General features: G+C 37.2%; 1 protein-coding gene across 1 annotated transcript in view; it reads right to left on the bottom strand.

Annotated features, from left to right (window-relative positions):
- The window catches only part of ELP2 (elongator acetyltransferase complex subunit 2), a 34616-nt gene extending 10199 nt beyond the window's left edge, over positions 1-24417 (bottom strand). The window contains exons 1-14 of the mRNA XM_030446051.1: positions 24261-24417; positions 24061-24139; positions 22953-23038; positions 22208-22358; positions 20981-21058; positions 17914-17978; positions 12753-12819; positions 11984-12118; positions 10822-10917; positions 8884-8984; positions 6788-6919; positions 6159-6308; positions 3777-3965; positions 1627-1696 (exon numbers count right to left, since the gene is read on the bottom strand). Coding sequence (XP_030301911.1) covers positions 1627-1696; positions 3777-3965; positions 6159-6308; positions 6788-6919; positions 8884-8984; positions 10822-10917; positions 11984-12118; positions 12753-12819; positions 17914-17978; positions 20981-21058; positions 22208-22358; positions 22953-23038; positions 24061-24139; positions 24261-24392 — 1531 coding nt within the window. The 5' untranslated portion in view covers positions 24393-24417. The remainder of the gene's footprint in view (positions 1-1626; positions 1697-3776; positions 3966-6158; positions 6309-6787; positions 6920-8883; positions 8985-10821; positions 10918-11983; positions 12119-12752; positions 12820-17913; positions 17979-20980; positions 21059-22207; positions 22359-22952; positions 23039-24060; positions 24140-24260) is intronic.
- Between the last annotated feature and the right edge of the window lie 217 nt (positions 24418-24634).

Here is a 24634-nt window from a genome sequence, read left to right on the forward strand (position 1 = left end):
GGCAGGATCCCAGAAAGCACAATTTGCAAACTTCTGCAAAACTGCCCAGTCCTTTGCTGAAATTACTCCATTAATTTTAAGTTAAAATTCAACTCTGTCCTTCACTTTGAAAGTACTAAGAAAAAGGTAGAGTTGGAGAAGTGTTGTCCTCAGACAGAATCTAACTTATCCAAATGCACATTTCAAATATGGTAGTTTAAAAAAATCAGGCACAAAAAAAAGCAGAACAGAGAGACTATCTTCTCATTCATTCTGTCTTCTCTCCCCTTGAAAATTAAACTAATAACATTTATCTGAGATTGCTATCTGATCATTGCTCACAATGAAGATTCATCTGCAGAACAAGCAAAAAAGGGAGGTCTGTGAGGCTTTAACCTAAGCCATCAGTACTGACAGCACTGGGCAATGCAGAAATGCAGAAAATACATTTCTGCAAATGCAGAAAAACATGACAGCTTTTCTACTCAGAGTGCTCTTTTTGGATGTACCACATGAAATCAATGAAGATTAGTTATGCTGTGTATTATGATATTCTAGAAGGAAGGTTTGCTCCCACTCTCAGCAGAGAGTGCGAAAAGCAGAAAAAAGCTTTTGCCAAAATATATTTTATGAGTTATTTCAAGTACAACAATGCTACCTTTCTCTCACAGAAGGTTTAGAAAAACTTAGCTGTTTTGCACTGAAGACCCTGTAGACAAAGGTTATTAATATATTTCTTTTTTTTAAATTAATACCTGCTAATAAAGCTTTAAGCAGAGAAAAAACAGGTCTGACCTAACTTGTAGATTTGTAGTTTAAGTGCATTCTTGACAGAGATTTTGTTAAACATCAGATGAGCAATCCCATCCCCAGTGTCAAAATGGGTCATTTGTATCGTTCTAGGCATATGTTTGTCCCTCCTTCCTTATTCCTTCACAGTGCAATCCCCACCAGCTCTCCAAGAAATTAATCTGGTGCTTTGCCAGCCTTCACAAACACAACATCAGGTACTGTCCTTATCTAAGCCTTCCTACCCAAATACTTTCAACAAACCATCATTTATCTGGACAAGTTTTACTGCTATTTTCACTGGAATGGAAAATGTGGCTGATCCCCCTCAAAGCAGCGTTTCTTCAGTAAGCCTGTACAGGGCTCACAACATTTGAGGAAAGTGTGAAAAGGACTCTAGAATATATGCAAGAAACAGACAAACAGCAGGTGACGGAATTCAGTAATATCCTGCACTGGCTACTCCCAGGCAAAAAGCCCCAGCATCCACGGGAAAGTCATGAAGATCAGTCAACAGAAGAACCTTTCAGGAGGACCATGAAGACCAAGTCTGGTTACTTCATACAGAGGTGTGGAAAGAGAATTTTGGGTTTACACAAGTTATTAAGGGACACTTAGAGTAGAAACCAAAGGCACAGAAAGGGAGAAAAGATTCTCACTTTTTTTTTTTAATTTTCTTTCTAAGCATTGTACTTAGGTGCTACCAAAGAAATAAACACTTAGCACAATTTTATTTCTAGATTCTAAACTTGCAGTCAAGCTTACAATGACAGAACAAACAAAACAACTACACTAAGCCAACCATATTAAAAAGTCTCCACATGAAACACCATCACTATTATTTTGGATTAGCTGTACCTTCAAAAACAGCTTTATTGGATAATCCCAAAGCTGGCACAGTTGCACCTTCCGGAATATCAGATGACTGCTGAATAAAAAAAAAATAAATAAAAAAGGTTACTAATATTGTTGTCATGAAGCAGGAAGGTTCAGAGTTCAAGGAATCCCTGTGATAAAGGGAATGACATTTCTCAAGACAAGGAAGCACACTGAAAAAACTCCCAATTAATCTATAACATACCCTGAACAAAATGAAGACCAGGACTCTGCCAGGCTTTTCTAAGGCCTCACCTCAAGGGTTCTGCTGTAAAGCATGCATCTTCATCCTTAACTACATTTTTTCTTCCACAAGTTTTTTTATTTTAGTCTATACATGATAACTAATCAATTAACTGAGAGCACTGTAGTTTTTAACATAAGAGGACTGGAAAATAGTCTGTTCTGATGTGAAATAAAAAAGCAGCAGTTTTGAAAAGGGGACAGAATATGAACACTTGTGCCCAAAATTTGAAACTCAATCCAGTAAATAGCACAGAGATGTGGATATAGCATGTGGCTGCTGAAAGCAGCAGAGAGGTAAGCTAAACCAAACAAAGTACTTCCATAAATATATCAAGGAAAAAAGCAAGACTTTAGAAAGGTAAGTGAACTTGGGGTCATTTGTGCAGAGATGAAAAAGATTAGATTTAATAGCTTTAAAGCACTTCCTTGCAGTGTCTGAAAAAGTTCAAAGAAAGACTTTTTGCAGAATTGCTTTAAAAATTTAGGTGACAGCTTAGAATACCATGTTATTTATTTTAGAGCTCATATTTTTACATATGAGACACACATACCAGTCAAAGGCCTCTAAACCAAAAATAGTTCTTCATTACAACCTGAAGGATAATCCCATCCCACCCCACGGATCTGAATTGAACACAGGCCTATTCAGTCCTTTCTGAACATAAACCTGGCATTTTTAGTTTTAAGTACTTTTTATGGTGAGGCGTTTGATCTAAATTAAGGAAAAGTTTACCCACTTCAATGAAAACAAAGCATTCACAGAAAACAATTTCAATAAAGCTACTTAAGAGGTGCTGTTTCATAAGAACTCAAAGCCTTCCTCTTTAAGCAAAGCTCATGTGAAACACTTTGTGATATCATGAATCAAAAAATAGCACTCTGAGGAAGAGCTGATAAGGAAAGTCTACATAAAAGTAAAATAATGACATCTCCCAGCATTATAACAACGCAATGTTATTTGTACAATGTTATTAATGCAAATGCTTACAAAGTCTTGAGGAATCAGAACACTGAACAGCAACAATTTTCTTGCTACAAAAATTGAACAGATTTATTTCCCAGATATTTCAATTGTTAAATTAAGTGGAAAGGCTAATCCATTTCTGAGAAGCTGCACAGAAAATACCGCTTTTGAGTCGGAAAAGCAAAACGCATGCAAGGCACTGTACAGAGGTCTGTTGAATGAGGTCTGCTCTACAAAATGCAGAAAGAAAAAAAAAACAAAACAAACAGAATTAAAGATCTTAAAGCAAATGGGGATCACACAAAGGAGAGCAGCTCTGCGGTCTTATCTTTCCACAGAGTAGGAGAGTATACTTACCAACAATTAAAAACTGTAATGTCAAGGCCTCAACAAAATTTCCAATGCCAAGAGGAACTAAAGCATGAGCAAGTACATATTTATAAATATTTATATGTAAGAGCTAACAAGAGTGCTGGAAGCTTTAAGCTATTTCCAAGCATAGAATTAAAAAAAAACCCACGTAACCACACAACAACAATTGCAGCCAGACAAGATTACTACACCCTTAAATGAAGGAGAAGCACGTTCCAAGACTTCATTGTTTGCTTTCAAATCACCAAGTGTGTACAGTAGTCTACTTGGTCTGACTTTCTTAAAATTTATTCATACTCTGCCATCTTCAGATACTAGGTCTTGTTTAGTTCCAAATGCAACCTGTTTTATCTGAAAACACCCTAAAAATACATATGAATGAACAATATGCATGAAAGCAAATAGAAGGGAAAGGAAAAGCACGGTTAAGTTTTCAGAACAATTAAAACAATTTGTATGGAGCTTAGTGAAATCTGATGGTTTTTAAAGCACTATTTTCATCAACATGGAAGATAGTTGCCTTCCTACAGCATTGCTTTAGCATACTTACATGGGAGCACAGCTTCTCCACTGGAATACCAGTGATGTTACTGAAATTTTCTATAAAATTTTTGGGAGCACGAAAGACTCGAAGCACTTTTTCATCTGCTCCTGACACAAACTGAAACCGCCCAACCATTGCCAAACACCGCATGTCATAGCCATGGACTTGAGGCCTTGCAATTTCATGCCAGGTCACCTAAAAAAACAGAGATGTGGTTAAAACACCATTCTTTGACCCAGAGAAGCAGCAAGACTTTGACTGATGTACTAGAACTTTACTTCCTGACTTCACTAACATCAAGAAAACTTACTAGCAGCCTTCTGCTGACATTCATAGAACTGTTACATTCTCACATTCCCTATTTTTCCTAAAAGTCCTATTTTTCCATAAAGCAATTCCTGTAATTAGTAATCTGTGTCCCTGCACAGATATGTTGAAGCCATTTGCTTACCTTTGTTACTAAAGTCACACTGCATTTATTATGAGTTAGTCATGCTAGACAAGAGAAGGATATGTCGCTTGAGCAAAAGGAGGATTGTATGCTACTTACTACTTTCAAAACTGTAGCTCTGAAAGACATAAAAGTAGTGAGAATTACCTTGCTTCCTCAATGTTTTTCATAAAACATAGCAGCACTGCTGTCAGCAGACTACATGTTCCTACTTCACCCCTTTCTTAAAACTCATGATTTCAGAAGTATTTTCATTTGGAGTATATTTTTTTCCTAGTTTCCTAAATTATTCATATCCACACTTCAAGTACTAATCCAAGAAAAACAGAATTAACAGCTGACCAGGAATTAAATAGGCAAGGTAGTTTTACAGACACGCTAAATAAATATTAGCATAAAAAGGTATTGAACTATTTAAATTGCTTTTCTAAAATCTAGCTTCTTCTACACATGAAAAAAATGATCCTACAAAAACAAAAAGCAAAACAAACAAAAACACACAAAAAAAACCCCTTAAGTTTTCTAGCAAACAAAGTTTCATAAAAAGTTTTCTAGTGTCATTTGCTACTACTCACACATGATGCTTCAACTGGAAAAATACATTGTGCAGTTTGAGTTAAGAGCTAGCAGAATTAGAATTAATTTAATAACTTAAATTAATTTAGACTACTTCAGTATTACAATGGCTAGAAAATCCCAGCCAAGGCAAAATTTACATTCTACATCATGCAAACATAAGGAAAAGCATGTTAAGTGTAAACTGCATATAATCGCTTTCATTTTGAGCACATGCTCAGGCACATGGTGTGATCCTGGAGATGCCCTACACAGGGAGAGGAGTGGGACTTCATGATCCTGATGGGTCCCTTCCAACTAGGCATATTCCATGATTCTACTGTTTTTTCCACACAGCTGTTGTACCTTCCAGACTGGAGATTAGGGGAAGAGGCAGGGCATGGAACTGGCAATGCCCAAGACAATGCTTAGGACTTGAGCTGGAATTGCTACCACTGTGGCACTTTGTGGCCTTGGAGAAGGAAAAAAATTAACTGATGACAAACTCATCAGTTTGTCAAAACTCAGACATCCCATCCTTTGATGAGACAGTTATTACAGCTGCTCTTTGCCTTCCACATCTAATAAACTAATAGCACAGCTTGCACAGGGCCTTACATGACTTCAATCAGTCTAGTTTCTGCCAGTGTCCTAAATAGAGGATTAGTACTGCTCTGCCAGAAAAAGCTGTATTTGTGGAGGAGAAAAATGCATGAGCAACCAGAAACAGGAACTTTTGCAATCCTAAATAGGATTTCCCCTATCAAAATTTATTTTGATTTATTTTATTCCAAAACTTATTTTGGAACACAGAAAGTTATTCAAGAATAATTCTTCATGAAAAGTATTCTTCATTCAAGAATAATTCTTCAACTGCACTTAGAGAAGTTCAGACAGTCATTCCAGTAAAACAGTCAAGGTTGTAAACAAAGCAGTGTAAAATCATAGTGAGAACTTGGCTTAGATTAAGCTTGTGTAAAAAAACACAGCCCAAGTTGAGTTTCATTATGATCATCTGCAGCAGTGCTTAGCCAAGTGTTAAACAAGGACAACAGATGATTACTAAAAATCAGATGCGTATTCCTCCTTCTGAATTACTGCACAGCCTGGTTTTTAAGACCCTGGGAGAACACTTATTGAAGGCAATGTAGAGGTGAACTCAGGATTAAACAACAGTCATGCCATGTGCTTGCTAAAATTCTGTCTCTACTATTTTTAAAGTGAAAACAGCACTTACTGAATGACCACACCAAGCATTTACACAAACAGTTCTGAACAGATCAAGGCTTGGAGAAGGTACAAGTTATATTCAGATTGCTTGTTCCAAACTCAGGACTAAGAAGCCCTCTTTACCAACCTCACAAAAAGTTTGAAGATCATACCTCTGTCTCTTGTTTTCTTTTCCATGGAGCAAAGAGTCTAGTAGTTTGATCAGAACCAACACTGATGATAAACTCTCCCTCTGGGTCCCATTTAACATCTTCTACACTGTTAAAATGTCCTGAAATAACAACTTCTGGAGTCCATTCTTTCTAACAAAAAAGTCACCAAGAAGGAAGAAGTTTTCAATTGACTGACTGACATATTCTAACCAAAATAAACTATCAACAACACTATTAAGTAAAACAAATAATTAAAATACACAAAATCTATAATTAAATAACAAACAGCAAATTATTATAACTCAGAGTGGCCAGAGACATAAAATACTGATTTATTGCTCCTGTCTCAAGGAGACTTGTGTTACTGCTTCAGTTGTCACTTCTGAACAAAACCCACCCACAAAGAAGTTCAGCCTCTTTCAGTGACTTTCTGTTCCCACTTGGAAGCAACAGGTTTTAGAGCATGCAAGATTACAACCTCCCTTCTGTGAAGAATTGAGATTTTGACAGATTATATTCAGAGGACTTCTTCAAACACTCATTTTAAATTGTACTGTTACACCTTTGTATTAACAATATTATAGTATCTTTTGAGTGTTAATAGTAACAACAATAATAAAATAACATACCTTACTAACTGTAGCCTGTTTCCAAAGGTGGAGCGCTCCATGAAAAGCATGAGCAACAATCATTGAACCATCTGGACTAAAATGGCAGTCAAAAAATCCAAGGGTATTGCCACCCACTTCACCTACTCGCACCTGAATTTATGTTCAGAATTGAAATATCCATGAGAATGGCCTCCCACTCATACAAATTCATCCTTATCACATGAAAAAGTAGCTGTCAGCAACAGTTCACATTACACACACAAAAAATTAATATTTTAATTGCTAACTTAAGCACTAAAGTGTCATGAGAATGAAAGCTGCATGCTGCTTAAATAAACCTCTCTTCATAGAAATCATCTCAGGACAGAATCTTGCTCAGTCAACCAGGGGAAACAAAACACTGTGCTAAACGAGACAAGAACCCAGTTTTTCTGTTTCAGATCACTCTGTCAGATGCAACAGTGTTTTGTCATCTGTTCCTTTCCTGTTGCTCTGTTGCACAAAATGGAAAGAAGGTCTGAAGGAACAGTGATATCCCATTACTTTTTTTTAATCTTTCTTAATTTCCAAGATCCACTACCATATTTCCACTTCCCTCTTTCTCCATGAATCTCTGCAGCTTGCTCTATATTCTTCTGTAGCATATTTTGGCCTTTGTTTTGTGCCTCCTTTGTTACTGTGCATGTATGTATGCATACACACATGACTTATAGTTCATCCAGTGATCTTCTAAGGTTTAATTACATTAAACTATTAGTGAAGCTACTCAATAGATAAAGACACAATTACTTTCAAGCTGAACTCTTAACATTACACAGCTGCTCTAAGATCACAATCCATACCTCATGTAAATGGCAGCATGGACATTTTATTAGGACTCATTCCAAAAACTCCTGCTTATATGATGTGAATTTGATACACTACACTAGAAGCAGAATTCTAGTCTCACCTCTGAGAAGGAAATGATTTTGTGAAGACTTCCTATTCACCATGCCAAAACAGAAGAGAGAGAAAACAGGATATTTACTCTTGCACCTTTCCTCCCTGCAGGCTTTCAGATCATGTTTCCCTTCCTCAACACAAAAAGGATTGCTGCACTTAAAATATCTGATGTGAATTACAAGCTTCACATTTGAGGTCTGACTAAAGTAAATGAAATGCACAAAGAAAGACTAACAACTTGTAGCAAACTTTACTGCTCAACCCATTTTTAGAAGCTTTTAAATTTAGCCACAACTAAGCATTACAGCTAGGGACAACAAATGGCATTCTGTGTGACCATCCTATCATTCACTAATTTCTATTTCAAGTAGAAAGGCACAAGAAGTTTTCAATGGAACACGGCAGAAATTAGATCCACCTACTGTAATTATTTTTTTCTCCCAAGAGAGGATTAGAACTTTCTTTGTGATGGGAAAGACCATACACAGCGGTTGGTATAACACAACACAAAAAATTTTAAGCTGAACTGCTGCAGTTTGGAAAAGCAGGTCAGCTGGAAACAAAGACATCTACCAAAGCACTAGATAAATCTAGTTGTACCACTAGTTTATTTAGGATGATCCCCATCAGAACAGCATTCAAAATACTATAGTTACACAGGAGTACCCAGCTAAAATAGAAGAAAAACCTAGTTACCAGTTACCAGAAACCAGTAACCAGAAAAAGCAGGTCACCAGTTACAAGTAAAACCAGGCTTGTGAATTGCATGTTAGTTGCTCTGCAGTAACTACTTCAGTGCACATTCCCACGTGGATTAATTATCAATAATTGAGGATGATGTTTTCTTCTTCTTTGTACAACTACACACTGTGTGTTAGCATGCTGCACCTTGCTTGCTATACTATAAATGCCAGGTGAACACAAACTTCCCTTAGAGGCTCCCCGGTATGGTAATCAGAAAGAAAAAAAGGAATAAAAATCATACTGCATCACATCCTTTTTGAAAAATACAGTTTTACTTGCAACATAGCATCAGAATGAGTATTTCTAAAAATAAATTAAAAAAAAATGCTTCTGCCCTTCTCTCACAGCATTTTCTGGTTTTTGTTCTCTCCAGTACACACAGAATGCTGGAAACACAAGTACGTATTATGAAAAAGACAGGCACTTGCCTGTTCTAGCCAGACTCCAGATTCCTTATCAGGTTCCCAGATGATCACAGTTTTGTCCATTGATGCAGACAATATCCTCATTGGTTGTTGCATGCTGCCATCTACAGTATAAAAGGAAAACAATTACTCTACACTCTATGATAATACTTCCTACAAGAATTTGGTTATACTGAAATCCAAACATGCTAAGAAAATTGCTCAGCAGAGATGTGCAATGCAGTACTTAAATGCCAGACTTAACAGGCTCTACATTCTTACTAGACATCCATTAGAAGGTATTTTTTAAGCCATAATCTCTTAAAGGAAATGTAAAATATGTGCATGCAACAACCATATTCTACTGCTTATTCACAACAAATTGAAATTGAAATAAATATAATTTAGAGGACAATACATAGCTTCATAGAGAGACTGCACAGCAGCTCTCAGTTCTGTTCCTCAAATTAGTATTTACTGTGAGATTTTCAGTTTAAAACAAGAATAATCTTTATACCAGTATTCACTGTGTTTTTTCCAAACTATGTGTCAGATTCACTACAGAGTTCAGGAGACTGTAGCATCCTGTAATACATAAAGCAGTAAGGACTGCCCCCCAAAACGCAGTAAAATACTCGAAACAACAGCCCAACACAGACAGAACAGGAAAGAAGAAACCAGTTCATTATCCAGTAGGGAAACCCTGCAACTGCTGGGGAACCTTTTTTGAGAACAGAGACAATGATGGGCATCTCTTAGGGCAGTATCTTATGTCACACCAAACCTTCTACCTTCTGCACTGAGAATGTCTTTCCCAGAACAGCCTGCCTCCACTGAAGAAGAAAAACTATTCTGGGGAACCCAAAATTGGGAATGCAAGGAGCCGCATGCACACAGAAGCAGGCTGCAAGGTACCTGGAAAGCTTCATGGTCTAGCAGGACAGTTTTTCAGATCACACTGCAAGACTTACATCACTGTATTTTGCCTAAACCTTGCATTAACAGGCAAAATCTCTTATGGATGTTAAAAAGTGAAAGAATAAATTAGTAAATCAGTAACTTCTAAAGAAAGTCCTGGGTCACATTCTAACTGCACTCTACTATTCATGTGTTGCATATACACCAGAAAAAAAGCTATGCTTCATATTGGTGAAGGCACCTGCCATAAATAAGTCTAAAACACCTCTGAAAAATGATATCTTTGCCAATACCCCAATCGGAAGGGCATTCCCATGGTGCAAGCACATCAAATCAAGAACATCCTTCTCGTACTATCCAGGCAGACATGCACCAGAAAATGAGTAACTGACAATGCTGTCAGAATTTCAGGATTTAAAAAAAAAGATAAAGACTGGAGTAAGATGCAAAATTAAACTCTAAATAACTTTTTTTTCCTTCAGATTTCCTACTAATGCCTTAAAGCTACATGTTAGCCAGAGAAAAATGATACTCAAGGAATCCGTGGCATATTATATTAATGCACGGATGTGTCAAGATTTATCTTCTGAACGTTGCTTTTTGTTCCTTTCTAGTCCAAGAGAAAGAAACAATCACTCTTAAGGTAATGCTGAACTTCCAAACCTTCAAATAAATGTATCAAGGTAAAAATATTAACACTATTAATTCATACTGATTAATTAAACTAACTTACACCACAAACAGCTAATCAATAAAGCCAGTACAACTCAATTATTTCATTTCAGTCATAAACAGAACATAAATAAGAGAGAGCATCATACAATACACAATGACAGACAGTGCCTGTGCAATAAGATGTGTTACTGTGGCACATTCAGTCAAAACATCCATTTACTTAACAAAACATCACCTGCAGAATTTAAACATTTTCACAGTCCACAGTGGCAAGTGAACATGCAACCTCAATAAAAGACAGGTGACTGTACACGGTATTAAAATTAAAATAAAATTACAATAGTTGCCAAGTGTTTGGCATCTTTTTACCTTTGGAAAATGAAGGTTGCCAGTGTACTGCATATACCCAGTTTTCATGACCAGCCAACACAGACTCCAAAGTAATTGCATATGTTGTATCAGTATCTGCCACAAATCAAAGAAAAAAAGCATATTTCTTAAAGCCAAGGAAGACAAGGTAATTTCTGATAACTTCAATGAAACAAACAAACAAAAAACCAAACAACAAAAAAAAACCCACAAAAAAAACCCACAAAAAAACCCAAAAAAAAACCCAAAAAAAACAAACAAAAAAAAAAAAAAAAAAACACCCCCCCCCCCCCCCCCAAAAAAAACTGCTTTCAGCTTTCATTATCTACCAGCATCTCAACAGCCTATTGATACTGAACAGCTCCTTGAAAATCTACTCTGCCACAAGCCCTGAGAACCAGACTGACGTTAAGAGGTCAGCCTCTTGCCTCAGAGTGGTATCACAGAATTCCTGAAGAACTCCCAAACGTTTTTGAAATAAACTCTTTGACATTGGCACTACTCATATTCATAACTTAAGCATATTTACATCTCAAACGACTGTAAATACAAGCATTAAGATACTTCAAAAATTAATCAGGGTTTACACAAATAGCATGAATGCTTTTTAGAGTAAACTACATTTTATTATCTGACTTGACTAATAATTTAACCCACAATGCCAGCACTGCAAGCTTCTGATGTTACAGTGCTGAGCAGTACATTAAACAAACAAGAGGTAAGCCTGCATGTACTCATCTGTTATCACCAGTATTTTTCTGAGATTTAAGAAATAAAAGCACCTCCTAATGCATTGAATTCAAAGTAAAATTAAATGGATGTTATTAAATTGGAGGCGAACTGCACAACAGCTCCCCTCCCACAGACAAATAGATCTCCTGACTATTTACTGCAATTGAAATATGTGTAACAATGAATGCTGGTATTAAACTCACCGCTTCACCATTTTTTGTAACAAATCATTAAGTTTATATAATCATGGCTTTAAAACAATAACCCCACTTTTTTCCAACAGACGAACAGAAATTATGTAAACTGGTCTCAGATTCTTCTAAGGCAAGAAAGAAAATAAGTTATCTAAGAACCAGCTTGTTAGCCACCCTGAAACCAACAATAGATACACAAGTGAAAAGTGCAAGAGAATTTTACAGCTGTTGCCAACCTTTTACAGTAAAAACATTCTCTTTTAGTCTTATAGAATCATCTTCAATTTCTGGAAGTTGCTTTGATTTTGTACACACTTTCCAAATTCTTATCAAACAATCCTGAGCACAGCTTGCTAAAAAAAGGTCTTCACCTATTTAGATTAAAAAGAAAAAAATTATTAGAATCATGTTTTCATTGCAACCACTTCCATGACTAACTTACCATTTTTCCAAATACATACTATCTTATTATCCTTATTTTTTCTATTGTAAACAGTACCATGTATGCTGTTTTATTTTAACACCAACATCCTCTTCCATTTCAAACTCTATTCTAGTTTAGGACATGGCCATTTTCTTTCTTAGGAAAGACACAGTAAATATTGTATATAAACTTTCTTACTACCTCTGGCCTCCACTCTTTGCATATTGAAAAGGACAAGTTGCTAAAAGTCCTTACTGTTCGCACTTAAGTTACCAGTCAGGTAAACATACCTGAAGCAAGCAAGACAAAATGAGGAGTGCAAACAAAAGAGTGTTCTGTATCAATCCTACTGTGGTCGCAATTTTGATAATTAAAATGTAACTGTACTATAGGGTCAAAAATTATGTTTTAATAGCACATAAAGCTCTATCTTCATTTTTAATATTACCACCGGTTCATAAAGAAAATTTGCAACCACAACTGCTTAGGTGCTACAGTGAATCAAAACCATTTGTGGAAAAGATAAAACACTAGTCCTGACATTAAACCAGAATTCCACTTCATTAATCTTTCATACTGACCACAGACTGCCCATTCAACGCCTCTTATCCAATCTTCATGGCCAGGGAGTATCAATGTTTTCTGAAACTGAACACAAGTTCTTGTTATAACATAGAAATGCACTTAATTACCACACACTTAATAAGCAATTAGCTTTGGATTTTCAAGTCTTTTATGTTTACAACTTCCACTATTTGAAAACCAGAAAAATAAGCTGCTACTAAGGAATGTAATTTGCTGATAGACTCTAAACAGGCCTTTTTGGGTTTGCCACCATTGGGTAAACAACTGTGTCATATCATGGCTCGTCCCACATATAAGCACAAAAGAACAAGAATGTAAGGTGTTCATCTGCAACAGGCTACAGTCTATGATGTAGATGAACATTTTTTTTAAGTTTATCAGGCTTATAGTGGTACACAAAGAACAACACAATGCAGGCATGACATGGTAAATAATTTGTAACACAAGCGTGAAGCAGATGCAACTGCAGTTGATGTGGAAAATGAATACAGGTAAATCCAAGTGCAAAAAGAAGAGTAGATGTTTTGAAATAATTTCAGTAACTAGCTTTTAATACAGTACTTAAGAATTACTTACAGGCCCAGAAATATTCTCTATATTTCTTAAGCTTATCGTCTAAGTGTCTAAGGCAGGAATACAACAAGAACTCCCTGATGATGGCAATCTCTGCACAAGCACAGGCCCAAGAACACAAGAATGCAAACACAGTCCAGATTTCCTAATAAGAACTTCCATTAGAGGTATATTTTCATTCATAGCATATATATTACCATTTTGTTGTTATTCAAGCAGAACAGAAGTGTTAATCATTTAATTAGCATTTAAACCATTTACATTTTTCTTTGTCCAGAAAAAGCTGTACTTCCGTGACACTTTTTCATTCAAGTTGCCTTAAAATGTCTTAAATAAACATTACAGTTAAAACGTTAGTATAGTTTAGTACAAATGAATAACTTTATTTCTAGCATTCTGTTTAATCCCTTACTTAGACCGTCTAAAATTTAAGATTAAATGACAGCTTTTGCTCTCAGTACAAGACTACAACTACCTTCTCCTATCTTTAACAAAAAATAATGTAATTAAAGAAGAAATTTTGGAAAGAATAATAAAATACAAAATGCTCTTTCAAAACCTGTCTTCAGCTTCAGAGAAGATGGTCAGCAATTTTACAGCTAACAGGACATACTAAGAAATCAATTCATCTTTTCTTTGGTTCATACTTCCCTGGATATTACACAAAATCACCTTTCCATCAAAAAATGTTACTAAGTTTCTCCTTATTCTACATTTGCATTCTTAATGTTACAGAATAATCTGCACAGGAGATACATTCTCAAAACAGCTTAGCAGAAACTTCCAAATCAGAAACTTTTGGTCTTGATTAAGAACGTGTCTCACAGCCACCTAAGTCTCATTTGGCTTGTCACTTCTGCACTCACTTGCATTTCTGAAAGTGGCTTTCCAGGTAGATGTTTATGTTAAACACCCAACTGGTTGTGTGCAAATAAAGGTAGGAACAGCCCAGGAAGCAAGATCAAAGAGTGACCTCAAGGTTCTTCTGAGGGCTATGTGTTTCTGGCAATACTTTAAAAAAATATATATTTTAAGCAATTCACAATTCAGATAACAGAGGAAACACCTACTTATTCATATGATCTTTGACATTATACTGTGTATTTTACATTCACAAAGTTTAGCTGGTAAAATTAATCCCAACTGAAGTATTGGTTCAGGCAGAACTTTTGCTAACGTTCTTGTCTTTTATGGTTCCTTTTATGTTGAACATTATGCATATCTCCTGAAACTTGACTTTCACTCTAATCTAAACACACATGTAATAATTTTTAATTTCAAAGTGTTGGGTGGTTGCTCTTTGGTTTTGTTCTTTTTATATTACTCTCATCTTCACACATCAAAGAGAACATTTAAGACGAGTAGACATTGTTTTTCACTTTAAAGAGAGGTTACTAATACCACCTCAGATTTCTAATTCACTTCCCAAATAGGCTTCTAGGCACAACATAGCCTTAAGTCAAGCATGTGAGTCCTCTGTGCTATAGAAAAAACATTCAAAATTTTCAAGATAGTTTCCTATAAAAACAAAAAATGTCCACTGAAACTGAGCAAGGAGTTATGTTGCTGTTATGCCCTCTGCTTGGGTTCTTTGTATTGTTTTGTTGGTTTTTTGAAGTCCGTGTTTCTTACTATCACATATTCTGTATCTTCAGATCTATTTTGTTCTAAATGCATCCATTTAAAGCTTCTTGCAGATGCACAGGGTCATTATTTTTAAATGATTCAGTTAAATTTTTTATTGTTGTCTAGGTCATACTTGCAAGTATTTTGAACTGTCATTCTTCTACTCTCAGTTTTCTTCTTCTCTCTTTCAGTTTTCCCCTTGGTCCTTACTGGATACCCGACTGGAAGTTACAGTAAGAACAGCTGAATCTACCAAAAACTTATTGTTCAAGTCACCTTCTTCATGGTCTTTCCCATGCCTCAAATAATCTCTAAACATTTTTATGTAGCAACACTCTGGTCTCTTCTCTTCAGACAAAGAATAAAGCTGTTCTGTAGCTAGCAGAACTCATGAAACCTGGTTGTCTCTGGGCATGTCCATCACACCCTGCACAACTAACTCTGCCCACACCTGCCATGTAGGGCACATATCCTCCATGACCAGGCTGGCAGTATTAGAAAGAGCACTAATTATCTTTGAGTCTCTTATTCCACTTTTCAGTTACGCCAAATTATTTGGGGGAGACATACTCAAACATAGGCAGCAAAACAGTCTCACAGAAACCAAGCTCAATATAAAGATATTTTGTTTTAAAGGTTTATTTTGATTTTTTGGTTTACTTACTTAACCCCCATAGGCCTGTAATAGCTAAAGCAGGAAAACATAATGGTTTCTGGAAGATTTTTTTCCCCAAGTACTTTTATAAATCAATACCTTCTTTGAAGAGCACCGAAAAGCTAAGAGATCATTTTCTTTCCACTGCTTAACACAGCAAGGGATCTCTGGGTAGAAAGTTGAAAAGATTTGAAGCCTGCCCACTCAATTTCAAAAAACAAGCATTTTTTTATATCAATAAATAAATTTCAACTATAAAATTCATGAGTTTACCAAAAGGCAGTCTTTACTAGCTAACTGAAGATGCCTCATCCTCCCTCAGAGCATAACAGTGCTCTCCAAGTTTCATTAGAATGTCTTGTTATGAACTTGCACTCTGCCTTTGGGTTCATACAATTTTTTTTATGATTTTAACTAAAGGAAGAGGCTACCAAGAGTCAAAATTAACAGGAAAGATCCCCAGGCCCTCACAAGTGAGAGAGGGATGCAGAAGTTTACATTCTAACCCCTCTTATACACTGAGTTCTTGTGAAAAATGATAGGGCAATGCTAACATTTCCTTTAACTTCCTCTAAAAGTAGAGCTGCAGAAGCCATAAAAAGGTATCAGCAGATCTGAGAGAACCTTCCTTTAGCAGTTCAGAAAGAATTTACATCAGCAGGTTCATGAGGATGTGTTCATTCTGTAAGAAGCAGTAATGCACTAGTGCAGGCACTTTTACTAGACAAGGAATTAAATTTGGGCTCTTCTCTTTGAGGTCTGTACCAAAGAGAGGTTCTGAAAAGTTAAGATAGGCACTAATCAGAAGTTCCACTTCATTTACAAAAACAGAGACTCAGACTCCCAATTCTGCCAGGACAGCTGGTGAAAATACTTCCTCAAATTGAAGGGAACTGTGTGAGGATAACATATGCAAAATAAGTGAAAATTCCTCATCCCTTGTATGATTAAAATTTCATACCTCCCAAAATAGAAAGTGGTATAAACTTGCTTATGAATACGAGGATGGAGTTTGTTTCCAATTTGCTTCCTCTATTCTCCACAGGCTGACTGCATTTAAGAATAGCTTAGACTGTTGTTATACTCAAAAGTTTGGCCAAAAAATGGCAAATAAATTATGGAACACTTTCTGGCAGTCAAACTGCATATTATTTGTTCATCTGAAACATACAAGAAAACAAGTTCCAGATTCTGAATGAGGAAAATCAGCTGCACAAACCCTGACATAAATGTCACTCTTTAGCACACTGAAAATCACAAGTGGCATTCTGCCATTGCTAATTCCCAGAGAATGTCACTGAGCTGAGTTAACTCATGAGTTATGTGAAAAAGACAAAAGAAAGCTAAGAAAGCAACTTTGTTTCCTGCTCAGTGGCCAAAAATCATTTATCATAGCAGACAAAAGATGAAGTATTTATTTTATAGGCAGTAAAAAAAGAAATATTGTTATTAACAGGCAAAATTATTTATAGAGTAGCTTTTCACAGAATTGTTCTGGTTGGAAAAGACCTTTAAGATCATTGTGTCAAACCACTAACCTAATTCTGAGTCCAATGCTAAACCACACTCCTAAGCACCACATCTCCATGTCTTTTAAACACCTCCAAGGATTATGATTCAACCACTTCCCTGCACAGCCTGTTCCAGTGTTCAATTAACCCCAAAACTGATGTTCATTGTAAAGTCACATGGTGATTTTGTGTCTTTATAAAACAAGAGTAATTTCTCTTTGTGTAAACTAGAAAAAAAGCAAATCTGGGCTGAGTGTATTGTCTCTCAAAAAGCAAAAAGGTGTAGACATCCTTCATTCTCTGAGGGGACTGTGCCTTAATAAATCCAAAAAAAGACTTTGAACATACACAAGCCCCAGTGAGAGTTTCTGAATGGTAAGTTCATTGGAGCATTTTGGGGCCGTGTTTGTGGCTTTTTCTTTTTTTTTTTTTTTTTTTTTTTAAGGAAGCAATACAGAACTATAAGAAAAATTCAATACATAGATTTTGAGTAAAGCACAGTCATAGTCTGTGCTTTATTCTCACCAACATAAAATTTTCCTCACTGGGAAAAAATAAGAAAAACCTAACATTTTTATGTGCTGAATCCAACTTCAACATTCTGCATGTACATTTCATCATTACCTAGAAAACTGGATGAACTACTTGAACAGAGGTAGGTATATGTGATGGCTATCTAAGAGACAGTTACTGAAGAGCCACAAAAAAAAAAAAAAAAAAATCAGCAGCACATATGGAAAGAAAAGTAACAGAACTAAGTAATGTTCTGAGCAAGAGACAAAAACTAATTACCTGGCCATTCTGCTGCATAAACAAATATATTTTGCAATCATCACCTCCACAAGCCAATATTGGTACTGGAAAGGAAAAAAAAAAAAAAAAAGCCTTCATTACTCAAGTTAAAAAATCTAATATCCTAGGATACATAAAATTATATAAATATCAAACCAATATAGTATCAATAAATACATTACTGCAAACAGGCAAGCATTCCACTTTTTAATGTTTTCTAAATTGACACCTAATACTGTCTGAAATAAACTAGTATTTCAAGAACACAAAACTCACAGGTTATTTAGGCATGTAAATAATATCTACAAATACCTAAGATGCTAAAGAGTAATTTTCTTCAAACTCATCTATCTGTGGGAAGTTCAAGTTTTAGAGATTTTAAATTAATTACTTTATTTAATTGGTATCAACAGGCATTTGCTTTAAATATGAAAGGAGCAAGCAGCAAAAAAAAATTAATCAGAAACAACACAGTTCTAATCAACTAAAATAAGTACATAGATGGAAGTAGCATTATTATAGAGCAAATAAAAAGTTATTAAAAAGGAAGACAGACCATCACTCACTGTACACAAGGATATGAAAACAATTCCCATTACTATACACCCACTCAAGTCCTAAGTAGTTTACTTCTACAAGCTACCTAGAAGATGTACAAAAAACCCACATCTGTTGAATCAAACCAGACAAAGCTGTATCTAAGGGGAAGACAAGAGAAGTTAGGTGACATGTTAGTTCATCCTTCCCACAGATGATGATAGGGAAAAACAGTTAACCTTGGGTGATTAGGATGAAGTAGTACTGCCAGGGACTAAAATAGCAAAGGAAAAGGAATTCATTAGAAAATGATGAAGAAACAAGTTACCAGACTTCTCAAGTCTGGGTAGAATACTAAATTTCACTAAAAAACGAATACTTCATTTACAAAAACCTAAATGTCATCCCTTTAAAGAGAATTTTCTCTTTATTATGGATAGGAAAAAAAAAATCAACTTGAATGTTCATAATAAGCTTATGCTCGCTCCATGCTAATTTCCCCTTTCTGCCTGTTCCAAATCTGTACATGCTGTTTCTCTCATACTTCTAAGTCACATTTCACATTCTTACACCTCCATCACTTGATTCTTCTCTCCAACCTCTAATTCACATTTCACCTCCATCTCCTCCTTGCCTCAAACGAGGATTTAAAAAGGCTGCTTTAGATTGGAAGTAATGAGCTGTTGCTAATCAAGGCCTGGTCTTCATGTCCATGGCAACTGGGCAAGACTGAGGGGCTTTTTCACAAAATACAGTAAAATGAATGTTCTTGGACTCTGTACCAAAAAGTGTAACTAATAAAAAGAAAATGAGCTGGAATCTGTGGTCCAGTGGCAATGGGGACAGTGCGAATGGCAAAACTTTTCCAAGTTTGCCTGCTCTTTTTTCACCTCTTGCAATTCAGTTCTGAAGAGACAGAGGCTTAGTTAAGGCACCACAATTATCCAGGTGGATAATACAAAGGTATAAGACAAAAGAGCTGATGAAGACCTGTATAGTAATAAATCCTATTTTCAGCATTTTGGAAGCAGAATTGCTGCAGACACTGCAAGGCAAAAAGCAACCAACCAAACAAAACACTACAAACTTTCTTTCAAGACTCAGAAAACAACTGTAAATAAAATCCTTAACTATAAGGTTGCCAGTAAAGTGCTTAAACTATACTCCAGCAGTGAATGATTGTCTAGGTTTTAATGAGCAGTCTATCCCCATTTGACTTCTTCACAAAAAATGGTTCTTAACTTTTGTTTTAAAATCAATTATTTTCAAGCACAACCAGTTAAAATAATAGGCATCATGAACTTTGATGTCTTTTGAAAGTTAAAACATCCATTACAAATTAATCCATTTTCAACACAAGCTTTAAGTTAAACAGATGCATTTCTTACAAGAGATTAATTTTGTACCTGAATGTATCATAAAAGAAGAAATAACCTCTTGCTGCCCAGTATGAATTTTACACTCATTAAACTGTCACCATAGACACTCTGCTGAAGTAATGGTAATTATTTTAATTTATCTTCAAGCCTTTAAAGTTCATCTTAACAACCACCTGTTTTTATATTTACAGGAAAAATAGAGACTGGCTTAAAGTTACTCAGTGGTGCAGATGCTCCTTTTGGTATCAGACACACTCTGGAAATGGACACTAAGCGGGTCCAAACAGAAAGATGCATCTTAACAAAGCTTTCATATCTACCAGAATTATCACAAGCTAAAGAATAAAATAAGCTTCTGTATAACTGCTCTGGAGGCATACAATCAAAAAAACACATCACCTTGGAACACATGAAGAGAGTAGCTGAAAGTTCTAGATACAGTGAGAAATTCAGTACTTTTTCTCTTGGGAGCCTGTCACACCACCATGCAGATAAAAGGCTCTAATGATACTTAAACACAAATCTAATTCAACATCTGTATCTAGCTTGAGGATACATTTAATTCAAAAAAGTTTCTACATATTCGCAACAGAAGAACACATCTATGGCAGGCTACAAAATCTGAACATTTATGTTAATAGAAACTGCATAAACCATACTCAACAATTACATTAAACTTGCTTAGCTTCTCAATTTTTCCCCATTTAAGACTGAATGGGTAGTAAACACTGCTCATTAACCTGCAATTTATGATGCAGACCTGCATCTGGATCTTGCTCTTCAGTTCAAACAACAAAAATAAACATATGCAGCCAGCACAAGGAGTGGGTGAAACCAGCAGCATCATCCTATCCCATTCACTTACAGCCCTGTCAGCCCCTTCTTAAGCTCTGTCTCAGTAGTTCAACTAAAGGACTTCATTTGAGCATCATTTTGAAGACACCTTCAAACCAGTCTTTTTCAGTCTTCAACCAGTATTTTTCTAGTTGCTAAGAATTCAGTTAAAACCACCAAGATATAAGCAGCAGCTTAGGCTGATTCCATAGTAAACAAGAAATATGGCACATGAGTCTGAAGTTAGTCAAATGGAAATCTATTTGGACGATTTCTTAGATTTTGTTTCCTGCATTGATATTCAAGACTGTACTTACCATTGCTGCCAGGCAAGAAGGATAAGGAGACATCCATAACAAATCCATCTCCAAACTTCAGAATTTCAATGCATTTAGCTGGAAAACAAGAACAGACAGTCTTGATCTCATGCATTTTAAGTATTACAGTTACACTGCCATTCCTACTACATTTTGTAGTTTAAATTTCCCATTCAATGATATTTTAACAAACTGAAAAACTTCTGCTTTTTTTCAAAAGCCTAAATAATGTTATTTTCTATGAAGCCACAGAATTAGAAAATAAGTCACTATTCTCCAGTGAATATTAAAGTTGTTCAGTTTCATGCTGCAGTACATCAGAAGGGATAAATATTGCAAATGATACCCTGTGGTAACAGCATTGACTACACAGCAAGCTAAACCCAAATCCCTTTGCTATGTGAGCAGATAAGAGATGAATACAAACCCATAAACACCCCTGAGGATCCTAGAAGTGATTAAACTGGCAATCCATCAAGATGAGGGCAATGAACAGATTAGCCAAAAATCTTCTCTACATTGGAATCATAAGTAGAGAAAAAGGAAAAGACAGGACTTCCTGGTGTTCTTTGGGAGCAGGAGAAATGCCTTCCAGAACTGAAGAAGATTGCTGACTGCCACCAATTCATGTAGGCAGAGCAATGGGAAATCCTCAGGTTCACCAGGTGAGGAAGAAAATAGCTTGAGATGCAGTGAGTACTACTCACGTACCAAAGAACTGTTCTCCCCTGTATCCATGCACAGGCCTTGTTCACCAGAAGGTTGAGATGTTATTATCTCACTCTTCTCATTGGACTCAAGTCAATAGTAACAAAGAGGAGACTATTTTAACCCCACCTATCTAGTGCCAGCAATGATCATTTTATTAAGCAATTTTCCTTAACACACATACACATACAGCTAGTTTGCCCCCACGTTATATGGTAAAATGATGGTTCAGTTTATCAGATTCTGAGCACATATTAAAAAAAACCCAAGTAAATTCAGCCAACAGTTATGAAAAACAAAGATAAATTATTCTGCAGAACAAATCTGACCCAAAGCCATTAAACTAGCAGAACCCTCAGCTTTCAAAGAGCAATATGGTAGTTTGCTGTACTGAAGTATGATAATAAATCAATCTAGTTGCATTAAAAGATGACAGCATTTAGCCAAGTACTTCAACAGACAAGCACTTATCACTTTTATTAAGCCAGTATGTCATCCCTAAGGTTAAAAACAAGTTACCTTCTGAACCATGGCGAGACCAGATTCTCACAGCAGAGTCAGAGGCTGCAGAAGCTATGAGCAGATTTAAATCAGGTTCTTCTGACAGGTAGACAGCATCCACAGCACAAACAGCTTCAGCATGGCCTTTGAGAGGAATGCTTTTCACAAGCTGAACACATCAGAAAGTTTTACAACAAAACCACAATGAGCATGCCTCCCTACTTTTCTCAGTTTCTCTGATAAAGCTATTGTTACACAGATTTTTATTTTAAAAAAAAACCTACCCAACTTGTCTATTACTCTGGTAAAACTACCTGTATATAAACACTTCACTGTAACACAGATTTACCAGAAATCACAAGAAGTGGATATAAAGACGTGAGGAAGAATACAGGAAAACTGAGCTAAAATCTTCAAACCATGAGGTCCACTTTTAAGTCAGTTTAAAGGAAGGTGCTACATGAGGTCAGAAAGCTGATGACACAAGAGCAAACAGGATCTTTTAGACATGCAAGGCAAATCTACCTGATTACAGGCAAGCTCATTCATTAAAGAAGGCTGAGTTGAAAAAAAAAAAAAGATAAACATATAAAGTAAAATATATTATGAGAGAATATCAGCAATTAAAAGAAGTTACATGTTGGCCTCAACAGCCTGGGTGAAGTGAAGAGGTACAAATAAGAAGTACACTACAAAATATCTGTTCTGTCTATGTGAGAAACTAGGGTGGGAGGAGCTTTAAGAAGAGATTATTCCTACTTACCTGATGATTCCACGTTTCTTTTTCATTCCATTCCCAAAGAATGAGTTGTTTATCAGATCCACCAGAAATTAACTCTGTTTCAGAAGCTAAAAAATACATTTTGGTAAGATTTGTGAACCCTTACTTAGTGAAAGCAGTCAAACAATTTATTTTAATTATTTTTCAGAAGAAAATGTTTCGGTGCAAAGAGTTGAAAAGATGGCAGTGTACATTACTACTAAATAAAAATGTTTTCACTGCAGTACTTGCCACCCCAATAAGGAATAGGCACATTACATTAACAGTCTAACTAACAGCCCCATTTCTCTTTTTCAGTAAGTTTCTATAGATCATAGAATGGTTTGGGTTGGAAGGGATCCTAAAGATTATCTAGTTCCAAACCCTCTGCATGGGACAGGGACACCTCCCACTAGACCAGGCTGTTCAAAACCACATCCAAGATGGATGCCTAAGACCAAGAGTGTGTCCTTCAAAAGTTTGGACTGAGGAACTTTAAATCCTGGACTTGCTACTGAGTAAAAGCCTCATGAGGGTCTAACACACTTCCATCATGAAAGATTTAAGTTTTCCTTGAATATGACCCCAATGTAACTTACAATTTATAGTCAGAGATATCCTGAAAAGCACTGTTAACCAGTTTACAAAGTCAAAACAAACAGAACCCCAAACCCTTATTAAAGGACCCGGTGGCAGCAGAAGCATCAAAGCCGCCGGTCTGTTGCCTCCGGCAGAACTCCCAGCTCTCGAGCTGGCGTTGGCTACGAGACCCGGAGAAGAAATCACGACCGGAGCACCTCGCTTACCAGACGGCGGCTTGCCTGCCTTTGGGGGCTCAGAGTCCCGCGGAGCCCCTCGTTAAAATCCTCACTGGGAGGTCGGGCTTAAGGCGAGAGGACGGCCCCGGAAGCACTGCAGCTCCCGGTTTCCTTCAGTTTGGCACCGCAGCCCCTCTGCTGCTGACCCTCTCGCCTCTCCTCCCCAGCGAGGGACAGGGCAGCATCACCCGCGGCCACTGTGCCCCCGCCGTGCCAGACACCCGCACCCCCTCCCGGACGCCCCCTTTGCCCCATGGGGTAGGGAGAGGGGGAGGAAAAGCCGCGCTACTCACCTCCTCCTCGCCGGCGGACCCAGCTCACGCAGTTCACCCTGCCGACGTGACCGCGGAGGGCGCCGACCACCCGCCTCTTCTGCAGCACAAAAAAGAAAAAATAAAAGAAAGAAAAGAAAGCACGGAGCGTGTGAGGCCGCGCTGTCAGGCCGAGGGCCCAGATCCCGAGCTCGGCCCGCCCCGCAGCGCGATCAGCTCACCTCCGGGTGGTAGAGGACGACATCGTGGCAGCTGCCGAAGGCGAGGAGCCCTCCCCGTCCCCAGGACACGGCCCCGCCGCCCACCCGGTTGGCGCAGCAGGCGACGTGACAGACGGCCACGGGCGCCGCCATCTTCCTCACCGCCAACCTCGCGCAGCTCCCCTAGCAACGACCTCGCGCGACGGCCGAGGGGGCGGGGCCCGGGGTGCGAGGGGCGGGGCTGACCCTCGGCCCCGGGGTTCGGAGGGGCGGGGGTGCCCGGGAATCCTCTCCCGGCTCCTCACAGCGTCCCGGGAGAGCCTGGGATGGCAGAGTTTGTCAAGAGATCTAAAGGGCTAAAAGTTTAAAATATTTATGGGGTTTGGTTTTTTTTT

The sequence above is a fragment of the Calypte anna genome, chromosome 2 (assembly GCF_003957555.1).
Source record: "Calypte anna isolate BGI_N300 chromosome 2, bCalAnn1_v1.p, whole genome shotgun sequence".
In the NCBI taxonomy this organism is placed as follows: domain Eukaryota; kingdom Metazoa; phylum Chordata; class Aves; order Apodiformes; family Trochilidae; genus Calypte; species Calypte anna.